The 18944-nt window shown below is 48.0% G+C and overlaps 1 protein-coding gene across 1 annotated transcript; it reads right to left on the bottom strand.

The window, feature by feature from the left end:
* Window positions 1-806: 806 nt before the first annotated feature.
* On the bottom strand, window positions 807-2363 carry LOC115116835 (major histocompatibility complex class I-related gene protein-like). Its single transcript, XM_029645310.2, has 2 exons — window positions 2106-2363; window positions 807-2008 (listed from the first exon to the last, which is right to left on the bottom strand). The coding sequence occupies exons 1-2, from the start codon at window positions 2161-2163 to the stop codon at window positions 987-989; spliced, it is 1080 nt and encodes a 359-aa protein (XP_029501170.2). The 5' UTR covers window positions 2164-2363; the 3' UTR covers window positions 807-986.
* Between the last annotated feature and the right edge of the window lie 16581 nt (window positions 2364-18944).

Raw genomic sequence — 18944 nt, 5'->3', positions numbered from 1 at the left:
CTTGGAGTAGTTGTTCCCCTTGCTCTGAAAGGGCCGTGGCTTTTGTGGCGCGATGTGTAACGATGCTTCGAGGGTGACTTTTCGATGTGTGGGTCCCTGGTTCGAGCCCAGGTAGGAGCGAGGAGAGGGACGGAAGCTATATTGTTACATTGATGCTGTTGGTCGCAAATGGGTCTTCCAAATGAACAATGACTCCAAGCATACTTCCAAAGTTGTGGCAAAATGGCTTAAGGACAACAAAGTCAAGGTATTGGATTGGCCATCACAAAGCCCTGACCTCAATCCTATAGAAAATCTGTGGGCAGAACTGAAAAAGTGTGTGTGAGCAAGGAGGCCTACAAACCTGACTCCGTTACACCAGCTCTGTCAGGAGGAATGGGCCAAAATTCGCCAAACTTATTGTGGGAACCTTGTGGAAGGCTACCCGAAACTTTTGACCCAAGTTAAACAATGTAAGTTAAACAAAAGGCAATGCTACCAAATACTAATTGAGTGTATGTAAACCTCTGACCCACTGGGAATGTGATGCAAGAAATAAAAGTGTTTTAAAATCATTCTCTACTATTATTGTGACATTTCACATTCTTAAAATAAAGTGGTGATCCTAACTGACCTAAGTCATGGAATTTTTACTAGGATTAAATGTCAGGAATTGTGAAAAACTGACTTTAAATGTATTTTGCTAAGGTGTATGTAAACTTACGACTTCAACTGTCTAACTAGCAGATTACCTTTGTTAATGCTCAGGATGCCAAACCAGCATGCATATAAAATATATAAATGCAGATCTGGACTAACGCCAGATGTTGGTTACGTCTCCCCAAACGGATCCTTTACACTCTTTTATTGTGGGTAAGGGAAGATTGACTGACCATAACAGAATCATTCATACATTTTGTGTCTGCTCTGATAGGTGCTCTGGGAGTCATATTTTCATTGTGATTTGAGCTGAATTGACAAAGGTGCATCAGTGTCCCAAAAATGTATCAGGTCTCAGAAACTGAAGAAAGGTTTGTTTTCTCTGACACTGTTGCATCAATGTTGGCAAGTTTAGACTGTGAGGCAGTGTTACTCCACCTCCTTTTGACACAAATGAAAATGCTGAATAGAATAACAACCAGCAGCATCACCAGTAGAGCTGAGAGGGTGGATAGGTGAACTCTCTCTGTCCCAGACTCCCAACTGACATCCAGCTTGTTGTCCAGACTGAGGTGAGAGGCAGTACAGGTGTAGTTGTGTCTCTTCTTTAGCTCCTCAGTACTGACCTCCAGACTCTTCCTCAGCTGGTAGGTCCCATCTCCACTAGGCAGCACCTCCCCCCCTGTCAGCTCCTGTTCTGCCACTGGCTGGCCGTCTCTCAGCAGGGTCATGTTGATGTGGCGGGGGTAGAAACCAAACGCCAGGCAGCTCACCTGGAACCCTCCAGAAACCTCTTTCTTTATCAACCTGAGTCTGGGAGGAACTTTACGCATCACAACGTTCTTCTCCCTCTTCAGGAATCTCTTCAGTGTTCTGATGCAAATGGGAACGTAAAAATTCTCATAAACAGTTCTTTGATATGCTTGCCTTATTCCATCCCATCCTTGCAGTAGTTGACCAGCATCATATGTAAAATGTGTCATGTTGTAATATATTGCATGATCTGCAAAAACTGCATTGAAAATGTTCTTTGTCATGATCAGGGCTGGTTCACCATTGTCCAACATCTCACAGCCAGCCATTCTTTGCTGAACTTGAACACCTTCCGTGAGATTCAAGTGGTGCTTTAGGTGAAAGTATCTCTCTTTCATGTGGTGGTACATAATTCCGAATACATAAGCTCCATCCTGAGCTTCGTCATCATGTATTTTGTCTGAGGTGTTATGACCCCTGTAGATGAAGTGTTTCATGTTGGAGTCATAGTAAGTCACTTGAACATCATCCAACATCCCCACAACCGTAAACTCAGGGAAAGGCGTCTCTCCACTTATATATGTTGCAAGTGCCCACAGAGAATGTGATCCTGAACCTGGGAGAGCAGTTATATTAAAATGAGTTATGAACATTTTATATTTTATAACATAAAACAATCATTAATTGAGGTAAGAGTAAACAGTCCATATTACCTGACTTGACTATGGTGCAAAAGGAAAGAACAAACAAAAAGACAGACAGTTTGCCCATGATTTAGAAAATGTAGCCTCGCGTAGCAAGTTTCTAAGCTCTCAAGTGTGTCTGACAGACTTCCCCTTTCTTTTAGCTATGAATAACAATGTGACCAAATTCACGTCAAAGTCTGAGTTATAGATCTGTCGTTTTCATTGAAAGCAATTCTGAGAAGCGGTAAATCTGTGCTATTCTGCTAAATCTGTGCTATTCTGTGCTTCCTGTTATTAAAGAGCGACTGCCACTTTAAAGTAACTTCTCGTTTAGAAAATGTCCTGTGTGGCTTCGATATGAGTCACACTTATTCTAGTGTTATTCTAGTGTCAACATTGACTACAAAGTGTAAATATGATAACTTTGATCATAAAGTCAGTCTCAGTCCAAAACTGAGATTTACGAGATGATAGGGAAAACTGTATGTCACAGGAATTCTAAAGCCAATGATTATGGTTACATCCCAAATGGAACCCTATTGTCTATATAGTGCACTACTTTTGACCAGGGCCCATAGTGAACCATGTAGGGAATAGGGTGCCATTTGTAACGTATTCTCTGAGCACCTGCCCTTTACGTAATTAAATGTAGGTTAGATATACAGCTCTGGAAAAATGAAAAATGATACTGCAAAATGATCAGTTTCTCTCGGTTGACTATTTATAGGTACGTGTTTGGGAAAAAACAATCCTCAGAGTTGGGGAACATTGTCAGAGCAGAAGGAAGCAAGTTTTCTTCCAGGACAACCATGTACGTGGCTTGATTCATGCTGACCCCAAGATCATCACTGATCCTCCACCAAATTTCAGAGTGGGTGTGAGACCTGGAGAGGCCAACAAGCCACAGTGTCTTGCACCCACTGTGAAATTTGGTGGAGGATCGGTGATGATCTGGGGGTGCTTCAGAAAGGCTGGAATCAGGCAGATTTTTCTTTGTGAAGGACGCACGGATTAGTTCTCTATGTTTTGTGTATTATTTTGGTCAGGTCAGGGTGTGACGAGGGTGGGTATGCTTGTTTGTCTTGGGTTTTTCTATGTCTAGGGGTGATAAAAAAGTCTAGGTAATTGTAGGTCTATGGTGACCTGAATTGGTTCCCAATCAGAGGCAGCTGTTTATCGTTGTCTCTGATTGGGGATCCTATTTTGGTTTTGTGGGTTCTTGTCTATGTGTCGTTGCCTGTTTCAGCAATCTTTGTTGTAGCTTCACGTTCGTTTTGTTAGTTTGTTCTGTGTTATTTCTTCAATAAAAATAATGTATTCATATCACGCTGCGCCTTGGTCTCATCAATACGACGAACGTGACACTGACTGACTGGCGGCTCTGGAGGATCCTGGCTGACTGGCGGCTCTGGCGGATCCTGGCTGACTGGCGGCTCTGGCGGATCCTGGCTGACTGGCGGCTCTGGCAGCTCCATGCTGACTGGCGGCTCTGGCGGCTCATGACAAACTGGCGGCTCATGACAGGCGGGAGACTCTAGCAGCTCTGGACAGACGGGAGACTCTAGCAGCTCTGGGCAGATGGGAGACTCTGATGGCGCTGGGCAGACGGACAGCTCAGGCGGCGCTGGGCATACTGGAGACTCCGGCAGTGCTGGAGAGGAGGAAGGCTCTGGCGCCTCTGGACTGAGGGGCTCTGGCTTCTCTGGACTGAGGGGCTCTGGCTTCTCTGGACTGAGGGGCTCTGGCTTCTCTGGACTGAGGGGCTCTGGCGCCTCTGGACTGAGGGGCGGAAGCTCTGGCAGCGCCGGACAGGCGGGAGACTCCGGCAGCACTGGAGAGGAGGAAGGCTCTGGCAGTGCTGGACAGAGGGGCTCTGGCTCCTCTGGACTGAGGGGCGGAAACTCTGGTAGCGCCGGACAGGCGGGAGCACCTGTATTGATGGGACGGAGAGACAGCCTGGTGCAGGGTGCCGGCACTGGTGGTGCAGGGTGCCGGCACTGGTGGTACCGGGCTGGGGACACGCACCTCAGGGCGAATGCCTTGCATACTACGCCAAATCAACTGCTCTCTCTCTTCACTCTCCTCCTATTCTATTAACACCTCAAGTGTCTCCTCATCTCCCATCCGATCACTCTCCTCCAATCTGTCCAATAACTCCTTAACCTTCTCAGACGCACACCTCAACTTTGCCGACTGCTCTGATAACATCCATGGCTCCTTATGGTAAACAGGGGGAGTTGACTCAGGTCTGACACCTGACTCTGCCACACTCTCCCTGTGCCCCCCCCAATATATTTTTGGGGCTGCCTCTCGGGCTTCCAGCCGCTCTGCCGTGCTAGCTCCTCATAATGCCGCCTCTCTGCTTTCGCTGCCTCCAGCTTGGCTTTGGGGCGGCAATATTCCCCTGGCTTTGCCCAGGGTCCTCTCCCGTCGAGGATTTCCTCCCACGTCCAGGAGTCTTGTGTCTTCGGTCGCTGTTGCTGCTGCTGTTTACCACGCCGCTTGGTCCTTGGCTGGTGGGTGATTCTGTAAGGGTTTTCCTCCTCTTCGTCTGAAGAGGAGAGGCAAGAAGGATCGGAGGACCAATATGCGGCGTGGTAAGTGTCCATGGTTGTTTATTTAAACACATAAACTGAACACTCCATACAAAAACAATAAACTTAACGTGAATAACCAAAACCGAAAACAGTGTGGTGTAAAACACAGACACGGAAACAACCACCCACAAAACCCCAACACAAAACAAGCTACCTAAATATGGTTCCCAATCAGAGACAATGACTATCACCTGCCTCTGATTGAGAACCATATCAGCCCATACCTAGAAACGGACGAACTAGACACACAACATAGAATGCCCACCCAGCTCACGTCCTGACCAACACTAAAACAAGGAAAACACACAAGAACTATGGTCAGAACGTGACACTGATGAATTTTCTAAAGTAGAGATTAGAGATGCTCTTAAATATATCAAGAAGGGAAAAGCACCTGGGACAGTCGATCTTTTTGTGGAATTTTATTTACACTTTTTGGAATATTTAAAGGAACCAGTATTTAACATGTTCCAAGAATGCCTAGCTATTGGTGAGATTACTACTACTGCCATGAAACAAGGAGTCATCTCCTTATGTAACGGCTGTTGGAAGGAGAGGACCAAAGTGCAGCGTGGTATGTGTCCATATTTTAAAAAATGAACACTGAAATAACAAAGAGAACGACCGAATACAGTTCTGGCTGGTGCAGACACACAACAGGAAACAGTTCTGGCTGGAGCAGACACACAACAGAAAACAGTTGTGGCTGGTGCAGACACACAACAGAAAACAGTTCTGGCTGGTGCAGCAGACACACAACAGAATACAGTTCTGGCTGGTGCAGCAGACGCACAACAGAAAACATTTCTGGCTGGTGCAGACACACAACAGGAAACAGTTCTGGCTGGTGCAGACACACAACAGAAAACAGTTCTGGCTGGTGCAGCAGACACACAACAGGAAACAGTTCTGGCTGGTGCAGACACACAACAGAAAAGAGTTCTGGCTGGTGCAGACACAACAGAAAACAGTTCTGGCTGGTGCAGACACAACAGAAAACAGTTCTGGCTGGTGCAGCAGACACACAACAGGAAACAGTTCTGGCTGGTGCAGACACACAACAGAAAATAGTTCTGGCTGGTGCAGACACACAACAGAAAACAGTTCTGGCTGGTGCAGACACACAACAGAAAAGAGTTCTGGCAGGTGCAGACACACAACAGAAAACAGTTCTGGCTGGTGCAGACACACAAAAACAGTTCTGGCAGAAAACAGTTCTGGCTGGTGCAGACAGACACAGACAACAGAAAACAGTTCTGGCTGGTGCAGACACACAACAGAAAACAGTTCTGGCTGGTGCAGACACACAACAGAAAACAGTTCTGGCTGGTGCAGACACACAACAGAAAACAGTTCTGGCTGGTGCAGACACACAACAGAAAACAGTTCTGGCTGGTGCAGACACACAACAGAAAACAGTTCTGGCTGGTGCAGACACACAACAGAAAACAGTTCTGGCTGGTGCAGACACACAACAGAAAACAGTTCTGGCTGGTGCAGCAGACACACAACAGAAAACAGTTCTGGCTGGTGCAGCAGACACACAACAGAAAACAGTTCTGGCTGGTGCAGTGCAGAGAAAACAGTTCTGGCTGGTGCAGACACACAACAGAAAACAGTTCTGGCTGGTGCAGACACACAACAGAAAACAGTTCTGGCTGGTGCAGACAGACACACACAGAAAACAGTTCTGGCTGGTGCAGAGACACACAACAGAAAACAGTTCTGGCTGGTGCAGACACACAACAGAAAACAGTTCTGGCTGGTGCAGCAGACACACAACAGAAAACAGTTCTGGCTGGTGCAGACACACAACAGAAAACAGTTCTGGCTGGTGCAGAGACACACAACAGAAAACAGTTCTGGCTGGTGCAGACACACAACAGAAAACAGTTCTGGCTGGTGCAGCAGACACACAACAGAAAACAGTTCTGGCTGGTGCAGCAGACACACAACAGAAAACAGTTCTGGCTGGTGCAGCAGACACACAACAGAAAACAGTTCTGGCTGGTGCAGCAGACACACAACAGAAAACAGTTCTGGCTGGTGCAGACACACAACAGAAAACAGTTCTGGCTGGTGCAGCAGACACACAACAGAAAACAGTTCTGGCTGGTGCAGACACACAACAGAAAACAGTTCTGGCTGGTGCAGCAGACACACAACAGAAAACAGTTCTGGCTGGTGCAGACACACAACAGAAAAGTGTTCTGGCTGGTGCAGACACACAACAGAAAACAGTTCTGGCTGGTGCAGCAGACACACAACAGAAAACAGTTCTGGCTGGTGCAGCAGACTGTTCTGGCTGGTGCAGACACACAACAGAAAACAGTTCTGGCTGGTGCAGCAGACACACAACAGGAAACAGTTCTGGCTGGTGCAGACACAACAGAAAAGAGTTCTGGCTGGTGCAGACACACAACAGAAAACAGTTCTGGCTGGTGCAGAGACACACAACAGAAAACAGTTCTGGCTGGTGCAGACACACAACAGAAAACAGTTCTGGCTGGTGCAGACACACAACAGAAAACAGTTCTGGCTGGTGCAGACACACAACAGAAAACAGTTCTGGCTGGTGCAGACACACAACAGAAAACAGTTCTGGCTGGTGCAGTTCTGGCTGGTGCAGAACAGAAAAAAACAGTTCTGGCTGGTGCAGACACACAACAGAAAACAGTTCTGGCTGGTGCAGACACACAGAAAACAGTTCTGGCTGGTGCAGACACACAACAGAAAACAGTTCTGGCTGGTGCAGACACACAACAGAAAACAGTTCTGGCTGGTGCAGACAGAAAACAGTTCTGGCTGGTGCAGACACACAACAGAAAACAGTTCTGGCTGGTGCAGACACACAACAGAAAACAGTTCTGGCTGGTGCAGACACACAACAGAAAACAGTTCTGGCTGGTGCAGACACACAACAGAAAACAGTTCTGGCTGGTGCAGACACACAACAGAAAACAGTTCTGGCTGGTGCAGACACACAACAGAAAACAGTTCTGGCTGGTTCTGGCTGAGACACACAACAGAAAACAGTTCTGGCTGGTGCAGACACACAGAAAGAGAAACAGTTCTGGCTGGTGCAGACACACAACAGAAAACAGTTCTGGCTGGTGCAGACACACAACAGAAAACAGTTCTGGCTGGTGCAGACACACAACAGAAAACAGTTCTGGCTGGTGCAGACACACAACAGAAAACAGTTCTGGCTGGTGCAGACAAAACAGTTCTGGCTGGTGCAGACACACAACAGACTGGCTGGTGCAGACACAACAGAAAAGACACACAACAGAAAACAGTTCTGGCTGGTTCTGGCAGACACACAACAGAAAACAGTTCTGGCTGGTGCAGACACACAACAGAAACAGTTCTGGCTGGTGCAGACACACAACAGAAAACAGTTCTGGCTGGTGCAGACACACAACAGAAAACAGTTCTGGCTGGTGCAGACACACAACAGAAACAGTTCTGGCTGGTGCAGACACACAACAGAAAACAGTTCTGGCTGGTGCAGACACACAACAGAAAACAGTTCTGGCTGGTGCAGACACACAACAGAAAACAGTTCTGGCTGGTGCAGAAAACAGTTCTGGCTGGTGCAGACACACAACAGAAAACAGTTCTGGCTGGTGCAGACACACAACAACAGTTCTGGCTGGTGCAAACAGTTCTGGCTGGTGCAGACACACAACAGAAAACAGTTCTGGCTGGTGCAGACACACAACAGAAAACAGTTCTGGCTGGTGCAGACACACAACAGAAAACAGTTCTGGCTGGTGCAGACACACAACAGAAAACAGTTCTGGCTGGTGCAGACACACAACAGAAAACAGTTCTGGCTGGTGCAGACACACAACAGAAAACAGTTCTGGCTGGTGCAGACACACAACAGAAAACAGTTCTGGCTGGTGCAGACACACAACAGAAAACAGTTCTGGCTGGTGCAGACACACAACAGAAAACAGTTCTGGCTGGTGCAGACACACAACAGAAAACAGTTCTGGCTGGTGCAGACACACAACAGAAAACAGTTCTGGCTGGTGCAGACACACAACAGAAAACAGTTCTGGCTGGTGCAGACACACAACAGAAAACAGTTCTGGCTGGTGCAGACACACAACAGAAAACAGTTCTGGCTGGTGCAGACACACAACAGAAAACAGTTCTGGCTGGTGCAGACACACAACAGAAAACAGTTCTGGCTGGTGCAGACACACAACAGAAAACAGTTCTGGCTGGTGCAGACACAACAGAAAACAGTTCTGGCTGGTGCAGACACACAACAGAAACAGTTCTGGCTGGTGCAGACACACAACAGAAAACAGTTCTGGCTGGTGCAGACACACAACAGAAAACAGTTCTGGCTGGTGCAGACACACAACAGAAAACAGTTCTGGCTGGTGCAGACACACAACAGAAAACAGTTCTGGCTGGTGCAGACACACAACAGAAAACAGTTCTGGCTGGTGCAGACACACAACAGAAAACAGTTCTGGCTGGTGGCTGGTGCAGACACACAACAGAAAACAGTTCTGGCTGGTGCAGACACACAACAGAAAACAGTTCTGGCTGGTGCAGACACACAACAGAAAACAGTTCTGGCTGGTGCAGACACACAACAGAAAACAGTTCTGGCTGGTGCAGACACACAACAGAAAATAGTTCTGGCTGGTGCAGAAAACAGTTCTGGCTGGTGCAGACACACAACAGAAAACAGTTCTGGCTGGTGCAGACACACAACAGAAAACAGTTCTGGCTGGTGCAGACACACAACAGAAAACAGTTCTGGCTGGTGCAGACACACAACAGAAAACAGTTCTGGCTGGTGCAGACACACAACAGAAACAGTTCTGGCTGGTGGTGCAGCAGACACACAACAGAAAACAGTTCTGGCTGGCTGGTGCAGACACACAACAGAAAACAGTTCTGGCTGGTGCAGACACACAACAGAAAACAGTTCTGGCTGGTGCAGACAACAACAGAAAACAGTTCTGGCTGGTGCAGACACACAACAGAAAACAGTTCTGGCTGGTGCAGACACACAACAGAAAACAGTTCTGGCTGGTGCAGACACACAACAGAAAACAGTTCTGGCTGGTGACAGAACAGGAAAACAGTTCTGGCTGGTGCACAACAAAAACAGTTCTGGCTGGTGCAGACACACAACAGAAAACAGTTCTGGCTGGTGCAGACACACAACAGAAAACAGTTCTGGCTGGTGCAGACACACAACAGAAAACAGTTCTGGCTGGTGCAGACACACAACAGAAAACAGTTCTGGCTGGTGCAGCAGACACACAACAGAAAACAGTTCTGGCTGGTGCAGCAGACACACAACAGAAAACAGTTCTGGCTGGTGCAGACACACAACAGAAAACAGTTCTGGCTGGTGCAGACACACAACAGAAAACAGTTCTGGCTGGTGCAGCAGACACACAACAGAAAACAGTTCTGGCTGGTGCAGCAGACACACAACAGAAAACAGTTCTGGCTGGTGCAGCAGACACACAACAGAAAACAGTTCTGGCTGGTGCAGAAAAGAAAACAGTTCTGGCTGACAAAACACAACAGAAAACAGTTCTGGCTGGTGCAGCAGACACACAACAGAAAACAGTTCTGGCTGGTGCAGACACACAACAGAAAACAGTTCTGGCTGGTGCAGACACACAACAGGAAACAGTTCTGGCTGGTGCAGACACACAACAGAAAACATTTCTGGCTGGTGCAGACACACAACAGAAAACAGTTCTGGCTGGTGCAGCAGACACACAACAGAAAACAGTTCTGGCTGGTGCAGACACACAACAGAAAACAGTTCTGGCTGGTGCAGCAGACACACAACAGGAAACAGTTCTGGCTGGTGCAGACACACAACAGAAAACAGTTCTGGCTGGTGCAGACACACAACAGAAAACAGTTCTGGCTGGTGCAGCAGACACAACAGAAAACAGTTCTGGCTGGTGCAGACACACAACAGAAAACAGTTCTGGCTGGTGCAGCAGACACACAACAGAAAACAGTTCTGGCTGGTGCAGCAGACACACAACAGGAAACAGTTCTGGCTGGTGCAGACACACAACAGAAAACAGTTCTGGCTGGTGCAGACACACAACAGAAAACAGTTCTGGCTGGTGCAGACACACAACAGAAAACAGTTCTGGCTGGTGCAGACACACAACAGAAAACAGTTCTGGCTGGTGCAGACACACAACAGAAAACAGTTCTGGCTGGTGCAGACACACAACAGAAAACAGTTCTGGCTGGTGCAGACACACAACAGAAAACAGTTCTGGCTGGTGCAGACACACAACAGAAAACAGTTCTGGCTGGTGCAGACACACAACAGAAAACAGTTCTGGCTGGTGCAGACACACAACAGAAAACAGTTCTGGCTGGTGCAGACACACAACAGAAAACAGTTCTGGCTGGTGCAGACACACAACAGAAAACAGTTCTGGCTGGTGCAGACACACAACAGAAAACAGAAAACAGTTCTGGCTGGTGCAGACACACAACAGAAAACAGTTCTGGCTGGTGCAGCAGACAGTTCTGGCAACAGAAAACAGTTCTGGCTGGTGCAGACACACAACAGAAAACAGTTCTGGCTGGTGCAGCAGACACACAACAGAAAACAGTTCTGGCTGGTGCAGACACACAACAGAAAACAGTTCTGGCTGGTGCAGACACACAACAGAAAACAGTTCTGGCTGGTGCAGACACACAACAGACAACAGTTCTGGCTGGTGCAGACACACAACAGAAAACAGTTCTGGCTGGTGCAGACACACAACAGAAAACAGTTCTGGCTGGTGCAGACACACAACAGAAAACAGTTCTGGCTGGTGCAGACACACAACAGAAAACAGTTCTGGCTGGTGCAGACACACAACAGAAAACAGTTCTGGCTGGTGCAGACACACAACAGAAAACAGTTCTGGCTGGTGCAGACACACAACAGAAAACAGTTCTGGCTGGTGCAGACACACAACAGAAAACAGTTCTGGCTGGTGCAGACACACAACAGAAAACAGTTCTGGCTGGTGCAGACACACAACAGAAAACAGTTCTGGCTGGTGCAGACACACAACAGAAAACAGTTCTGGCTGGTGCAGACACACAACAGAAAACAGTTCTGGCTGGTGCAGACACACAACAGAAAACAGTTCTGGCTGGTGCAGACACACAACAGAAAACAGTTCTGGCTGGTGCAGACACACAACAGAAAACAGTTCTGGCTGGTGCAGCAGACACACAACAGAAAACAGTTCTGGCTGGTGCAGACACACAACAGAAAACAGTTCTGGCTGGTGCAGACACACAACAGAAAACAGTTCTGGCTGGTGCAGACACACAACAGAAAACAGTTCTGGCTGGTGCAGACACACAACAGAAAACAGTTCTGGCTGGTGCAGACACACAACAGAAAACAGTTCTGGCTGGTGCAGACACACAACAGAAAAACAGAAAACAGTTCTGGCTGGTGCAGACACACAACAGAAAACAGTTCTGGCTGGTGCAGACACACACACAACAAGAAAAACAGTTCTGGCTGGTGCAGACACACAACAGAAAACAGTTCTGGCTGGTGCAGACACACAACAGAAAACAGTTCTGGCTGGTGCAGACACACAACAGAAAACAGTTCTGGCTGGTGCAGACACACAACAGGAAACAGTTCTGGCTGGTGCAGACAGTTCTGGCTGGTGCAGACACAACAGAAAACAGTTCTGGCTGGTGCAGACACACAACAGAAAACAGTTCTGGCTGGTGCAGACACACAACAGAAAACAGTTCTGGCTGGTGCAGACACACAACAGAAAACAGTTCTGGCTGGTGCAGACACACAACAGAAAAACAGTTCTGGCTGGTGCAGACACACAACAGAAAACAGTTCTGGCTGGTGCAGACACACAACAGAAAACAGTTCTGGCTGGTGCAGACACACAACAGAAAACAGTTCTGGCTGGTGCAGACAGACACACAACAGAAAACAGTTCTGGCTGGTGCAGACACACAACAGAAAACAGTTCTGGCTGGTGCAGAGACACACAACAGAAAACAGTTCTGGCTGGTGCAGACACACAACAGAAAACAGTTCTGGCTGGTGCAGACACACAACAGAAAACAGTTCTGGCTGGTGCAGACACACAACAGAAAACAGTTCTGGCTGGAAAACAGCAGACACACAACAGAAAACAGTTCTGGCTGGTGCAGACACACAACAGAAAACAGTTCTGGCTGGTGCAGACACACAACAGAAAACAGTTCTGGCTGGTGCAGACACACAACAGAAACAGAAAACAACAGTTCTGGCTGGTGCAGACACACAACAGAAAACAGTTCTGGCTGGTGCAGCAGACACACAACAGAAAACAGTTCTGGCTGGTGCAGACACACAACAGAAAACAGTTCTGGCTGGTGCAGCAGACACACAACAGAAAACAGTTCTGGCTGGTGCAGACACACAACAGAAAACAGTTCTGGCTGGTGCAGACACACAACAGAAAACAGTTCTGGCTGGTGCAGCAGACACACAACAGAAAACAGTTCTGGCTGGTGCAGACACACAACAGAAAACAGTTCTGGCTGGTGCAGACACACAACAGAAAACAGTTCTGGCTGGTGCAGACACACAACAGAAAACAGTTCTGGCTGGTGCAGCAGACACACAACAGGAAACAGTTCTGGCTGGTGCAGACACACAACAGAAAACAGTTCTGGCTGGTGCAGACACACAACAGAAAACAGTTCTGGCTGGTGCAGACACACAACAGAAAACAGTTCTGGCTGGTGCAGACACACAACAGAAAACAGTTCTGGCTGGTGCAGACACACAACAGAAAACAGTTCTGGCTGGTGCAGACACACAACAGAAAACAGTTCTGGCTGGTGCAGACACACAACAGAAAACAGTTCTGGCTGGTGCAGACACACAACAGAAAACAGTTCTGGCTGGTGCAGACACACAACAGAAAACAGTTCTGGCTGGTGCAGACACACAACAGAAAACAGTTCTGGCTGGTGCAGACACACAACAGAAAACAGTTCTGGCTGGTGCAGACACACAACAGAAAACAGTTCTGGCTGGTGCAGACACACAACAGAAAACAGTTCTGGCTGGTGCAGACACACAACAGAAAACAGTTCAGTTCTGGCTGGTGCAGACACACAACAGAAAACAGTTCTGGCTGGTGCAGACACACAACAGAAAACAGTTCTGGCTGGTGCAGACACACAACAGAAAACAGTTCTGGCTGGTGCAGACACACAACAGAAAACAGTTCTGGCTGGTGCAGACACACAACAGAAAACAGTTCTGGCTGGTGCAGACACACAACAGAAAACAGTTCTGGCTGGTGCAGACACACAACAGAAAACAGTTCTGGCTGGTGCAGACACACAACAGAAAACAGTTCTGGCTGGTGCAGCAGACACACAACAGGAAACAGTTCTGGCTGGTGCAGACACACAACAGAAAAGAGTTCTGGCTGGTGCAGACACACAACAGAAAACAGTTCTGGCTGGTGCAGACACACAACAGAAAACAGTTCTGGCTGGTGCAGACACACAACAGAAAACAGTTCTGGCTGGTGCAGACACACAACAGAAAACAGTTCTGGCTGGTGCAGCAAACACAACAGGAAACAGTTCTGGCTGGTGCAGACACACAACAGAAAACAGTTCTGGCTGGTGCAGACACACAACAGAAAACAGTTCTGGCTGGTGCAGACACACAACAGAAAACAGTTCTGGCTGGTGCAGACACACAACAGAAAACAGTTCTGGCTGGTGCAGACACACAACAGAAAACAGTTCTGGCTGGTGCAGACACACAACAGAAAACAGTTCTGGCTGGTGCAGACACACAACAGAAAACAGTTCTGGCTGGTGCAGACACACAACAGAAAACAGTTCTGGCTGGTGCAGACACACAACAGAAAACAGTTCTGGCTGGTGCAGACACACAACAGAAAACAGTTCTGGCTGGTGCAGACACACAACAGAAAACAGTTCTGGCTGGTGCAGAGACACACAACAGAAAACAGTTCTGGCTGGTGCAGACACACAACAGAAAACAGTTCTGGCTGGTGCAGACACACAACAGAAAACAGTTCTGGCTGGTGCAGACACACAACAGAAAACAGTTCTGGCTGGTGCAGAGACACACAACAGAAAACAGTTCTGGCTGGTGCAGACACACAACAGAAAACAGTTCTGGCTGGTGCAGACACACAACAGAAAACAGTTCTGGCTGGTGCAGACACACAACAGAAAACAGTTCTGGCTGGTGCAGACACACAACAGAAAACAGTTCTGGCTGGTGCAGACACACAACAGAAAACAGTTCTGGCTGGTGCAGACACACAACAGAAAACAGTTCTGGCTGGTGCAGACACAGAAAACAGTTCTGGCTGGTGCAGCAGACACACAACAGAAAACAGTTCTGGCTGGTGCAGACACACAACAGAAAACAGTTCTGGCTGGTGCAGACACACAACAGAAAAAGAGTTCTGGCTGGTGCAGACACACAACAGAAAACAGTTCTGGCTGGTGCAGACACACAACAGAAAACAGTTCTGGCTGGTGCAGCAGACACACAACAGAAAACAGTTCTGGCTGGTGCAGACACACAACAGAAAACAGTTCTGGCTGGTGCAGCAGACACACAACAGGAAACAGTTCTGGCTGGTGCAGACACACAACAGAAAAGAGTTCTGGCTGGTGCAGACACACAACAGAAAACAGTTCTGGCTGGTGCAGCAGACACACAACAGGAAACAGTTCTGGCTGGTGCAGACACACAACAGAAAACAGTTCTGGCTGGTGCAGACACACAACAGAAAACAGTTCTGGCTGGTGCAGACACACAACAGAAAACAGTTCTGGCTGGTGCAGACACACAACAGAAAACAGTTCTGGCTGGTGCAGACACACAACAGAAAACAGTTCTGGCTGGTGCAGACACACAACAGAAAACAGTTCTGGCTGGTGCAGACACACAACAGAAAACAGAAAACAGTTCTGGCTGGTGCAGACACACAACAGAAAAACAGTTCTGGCTGGTGCAGACACACAACAGAAAACAGTTCTGGCTGGTGCAGACACACAACAGAAAACAGTTCTGGCTGGTGCAGACACACAACAGAAAACAGTTCTGGCTGGTGCAGACACACAACAGAAAACAGTTCTGGCTGGTGCAGACACACAACAGAAAACAGTTCTGGCAGACACACAACAGGTTCTGGCAGCAGACACACAACAGAAAACAGTTCTGGCTGGTGCAGACACACAACAGAAAACAGTTCTGGCTGGTGCAGACACACAACAGAAAACAGTTCTGGCTGGTGCAGACACACAACAGAAAACAGTTCTGGCTGGTGCAGACACACAACAGAAAACAGTTCTGGCTGGTGCAGACACACAACAGAAAACAGTTCTGGCTGGTGCAGACACACAACAGAAAACAGTTCTGGCTGGTGCAGAGACACACAACAGAAAACAGTTCTGGCTGGTGCAGACACACAACAGAAAACAGTTCTGGCTGGTGCAGACACACAACAGAAAACAGTTCTGGCTGGTGCAGACACACAACAGAAACAGTTCTGGCTGGTGCAGACACACAACAGAAAACAGTTCTGGCTGGTGCAGACACACAACAGTTCTGGCTGGTGCAAACAACAGAAAACAGTTCTGGCTGGTGCAGACAGTTCTGGCTGGTGCAGAAAACAGTTCTGGCTGGTGCAGACACACAACAGGAAACAGTTCTGGCTGGTGCAGACACACAACAGAAAACAGTTCTGGCTGGTGCAGACACACAACAGAAAACAGTTCTGGCTGGTGCAGACACACACACAACAGAAAACAGTTCTGGCTGGTGCAGACACACAACAGAAAACAGTTCTGGCTGGTGCAGACACACAACAGAAAACAGTTCTGGCTGGTGCAGACACACAACAGAAAACAGTTCTGGCTGGTGCAGACACACAACAGAAAACAGTTCTGGCTGGTGCAGACACACAACAGAAAACAGTTCTGGCTGGTGCAGTGCACAACAGAAAACAGTTCTGGCTGGTGCAGACACACAACAGAAAACAGTTCTGGCTGGTGCAGACACACAACAGAAAACAGTTCTGGCTGGTGCAGACACACAACAGAAAACAGTTCTGGCTGGTGCAGACACACAACAGAAAACAGTTCTGGCTGGTGCAGACACACAACAGAAAACAGTTCTGGCTGGTGCAGACACACAACAGAAAACAGTTCTGGCTGGTGCAGACACACAACAGAAAACAGTTTCTGGCTGGTGCAGACACACAACAGAAAACAGTTCTGGCTGGTGCAGACACACAACAGAAAACAGTTCTGGCTGGTGCAGACACACAACAGAAAACAGTTCTGGCTGGTGCAGCAGACACACAACAGAAAACAGTTCTGGCTGGTGCAGACACACAACAGAAAACAGTTCTGGCTGGTGCAGACACACAACAGAAAACAGTTCTGGCTGGTGCAGCAGACACACAACAGAAAACAGTTCTGGCTGGTGCAGACACACAACAGAAAACAGTTCTGGCTGGTGCAGCAGACACACAACAGAAAACAGTTCTGGCTGGTGCAGACACACAACAGAAAACAGTTCTGGCTGGTGCAGACACACAACAGAAAACAGTTCTGGCTGGTGCAGCAGACACACAACAGAAAACAGTTCTGGCTGGTGCAGAACACAACAGAAAACAGTTCTGGCTGGTGCAGACACACAACAGAAAACAACAGAGTTCTGGCTGGTGCAGCAGACACACAACAGAAAACAGTTCTGGCTGGTGCAGACACACAACAGAAAACAGTTCTGGCTGGTGCAGACACACAACAGAAAACAGTTCTGGCTGGTGCAGACACACAACAGAAAACAAAGACAGTTCTGGCTGGTGCAGACACACAACAGAAAACAGTTCTGGCTGGTGCAGACACACAACAGAAAACAGTTCTGGCTGGTGCAGACACACAACAGAAAACAGTTCTGGCTGGTGCAGACACACAACAGAAAACAGTTCTGGCTGGTGCAGACACACAACAGAAAACAGTTCTGGCTGGTGCAGACACACAACAGAAAACAGTTCTGGCTGGTGCAGACACACAACAGAAAACAGTTCTGGCTGGTGCAGACACACAACAGAAAACAGTTCTGGCTGGTGCAGACACACAACAGAAAACAGTTCTGGCTGGTGCAGACACACAACAGAAAACAGTTCTGGCTGGTGCAGAGACACACAACAGAAAACAGTTCTGGCTGGTGCAGACAGACACACAACAGAAAACAGTTCTGGCTGGTGCAGCAGACACACAACAGAAAACAGTTCTGGCTGGTGCAGACACACAACAGAAAACAGTTCTGGCTGGTGCAGACACACAACAGGAAACAGTTCTGGCTGGTGCAGACACACAACAGAAAACAGTTCTGGCTGGTGCAGACACACAACAGAAAACAGTTCAGTTCTGGCTGGTGCAGAGACACACAACAGAAAACAGTTCTGGCTGGTGCAGACACACAACAGAAAACTGGCTGGTGCAGTTCTGGCTGGTGCAGACACACAACAGAAAACAGTTCTGGCTGGTGCAGACAACAGAAAAGAGTTCTGGCTGGTGCAGACACACAACAGAAAACAGTTCTGGCTGGTGCAGCAGACACAACAGGAAACAGTTCTGGCTGGTGCAGACACACAACAGAAAACAGTTCTGGCTGGTGCAGACACACAACAGAAAACAGTTCTGGCTGGTGCAGCAGACACACAACAGGAAACAGTTCTGGCTGGTGCAGACACACAACAGAAAACAGTTCTGGCTGGTGCAGACACACAACAGAAAACAGTTCTGGCTGGTGCAGACACACAACAGAAAACAGTTCTGGCTGGTGCAGACACACAACAGAAAACAGTTCTGGCTGGTGCAGACACACAACAGAAAACAGTTCTGGCTGGTGCAGACACACAACAGAAAACAGTTCTGGCTGGTGCAGACACACAACAGAAAACAGTTCTGGCTGGTGCAGACACACAACAGAAAACAGTTCTGGCTGGTGCAGACACACAACAGAAAACAGTTCTGGCTGGTGCAAAACAACAGAAAACAGTTCTGGCTGGTGCAGACACACAACAGAAAACAGTTCTGGCTGGTGCAGACACACACAGAAACAGAAAACAGTTCTGGCTGGTGCAGACACACAACAGAAAACAGTTCTGGCTGGTGCAGACACACAACAGAAAACAGTTCTGGC

Source organism: Oncorhynchus nerka, linkage group LG27 (assembly GCF_034236695.1).
Source record: "Oncorhynchus nerka isolate Pitt River linkage group LG27, Oner_Uvic_2.0, whole genome shotgun sequence".
Lineage (NCBI taxonomy): Eukaryota > Metazoa > Chordata > Actinopteri > Salmoniformes > Salmonidae > Oncorhynchus > Oncorhynchus nerka.
Note: the sequence above shows the minus strand (reverse complement) of the source record. Positions and strands in the feature narration are given on the sequence as shown.

Bases quoted from the DNA above. Each gene is read 5' to 3' on its own strand.
- LOC115116835 (XM_029645310.2), bottom strand. From the start codon at position 2,163: ATGGGCAAACTGTCTGTCTTTTTGTTTGTTCTTTCCTTTTGCACCATA. The intron at 2,009-2,105 runs GTAATATGGACT...CTGCTCTCCCAG, and splicing joins TTGCACCATAGTCAAGTCAG to GTTCAGGATCACATTCTCTG.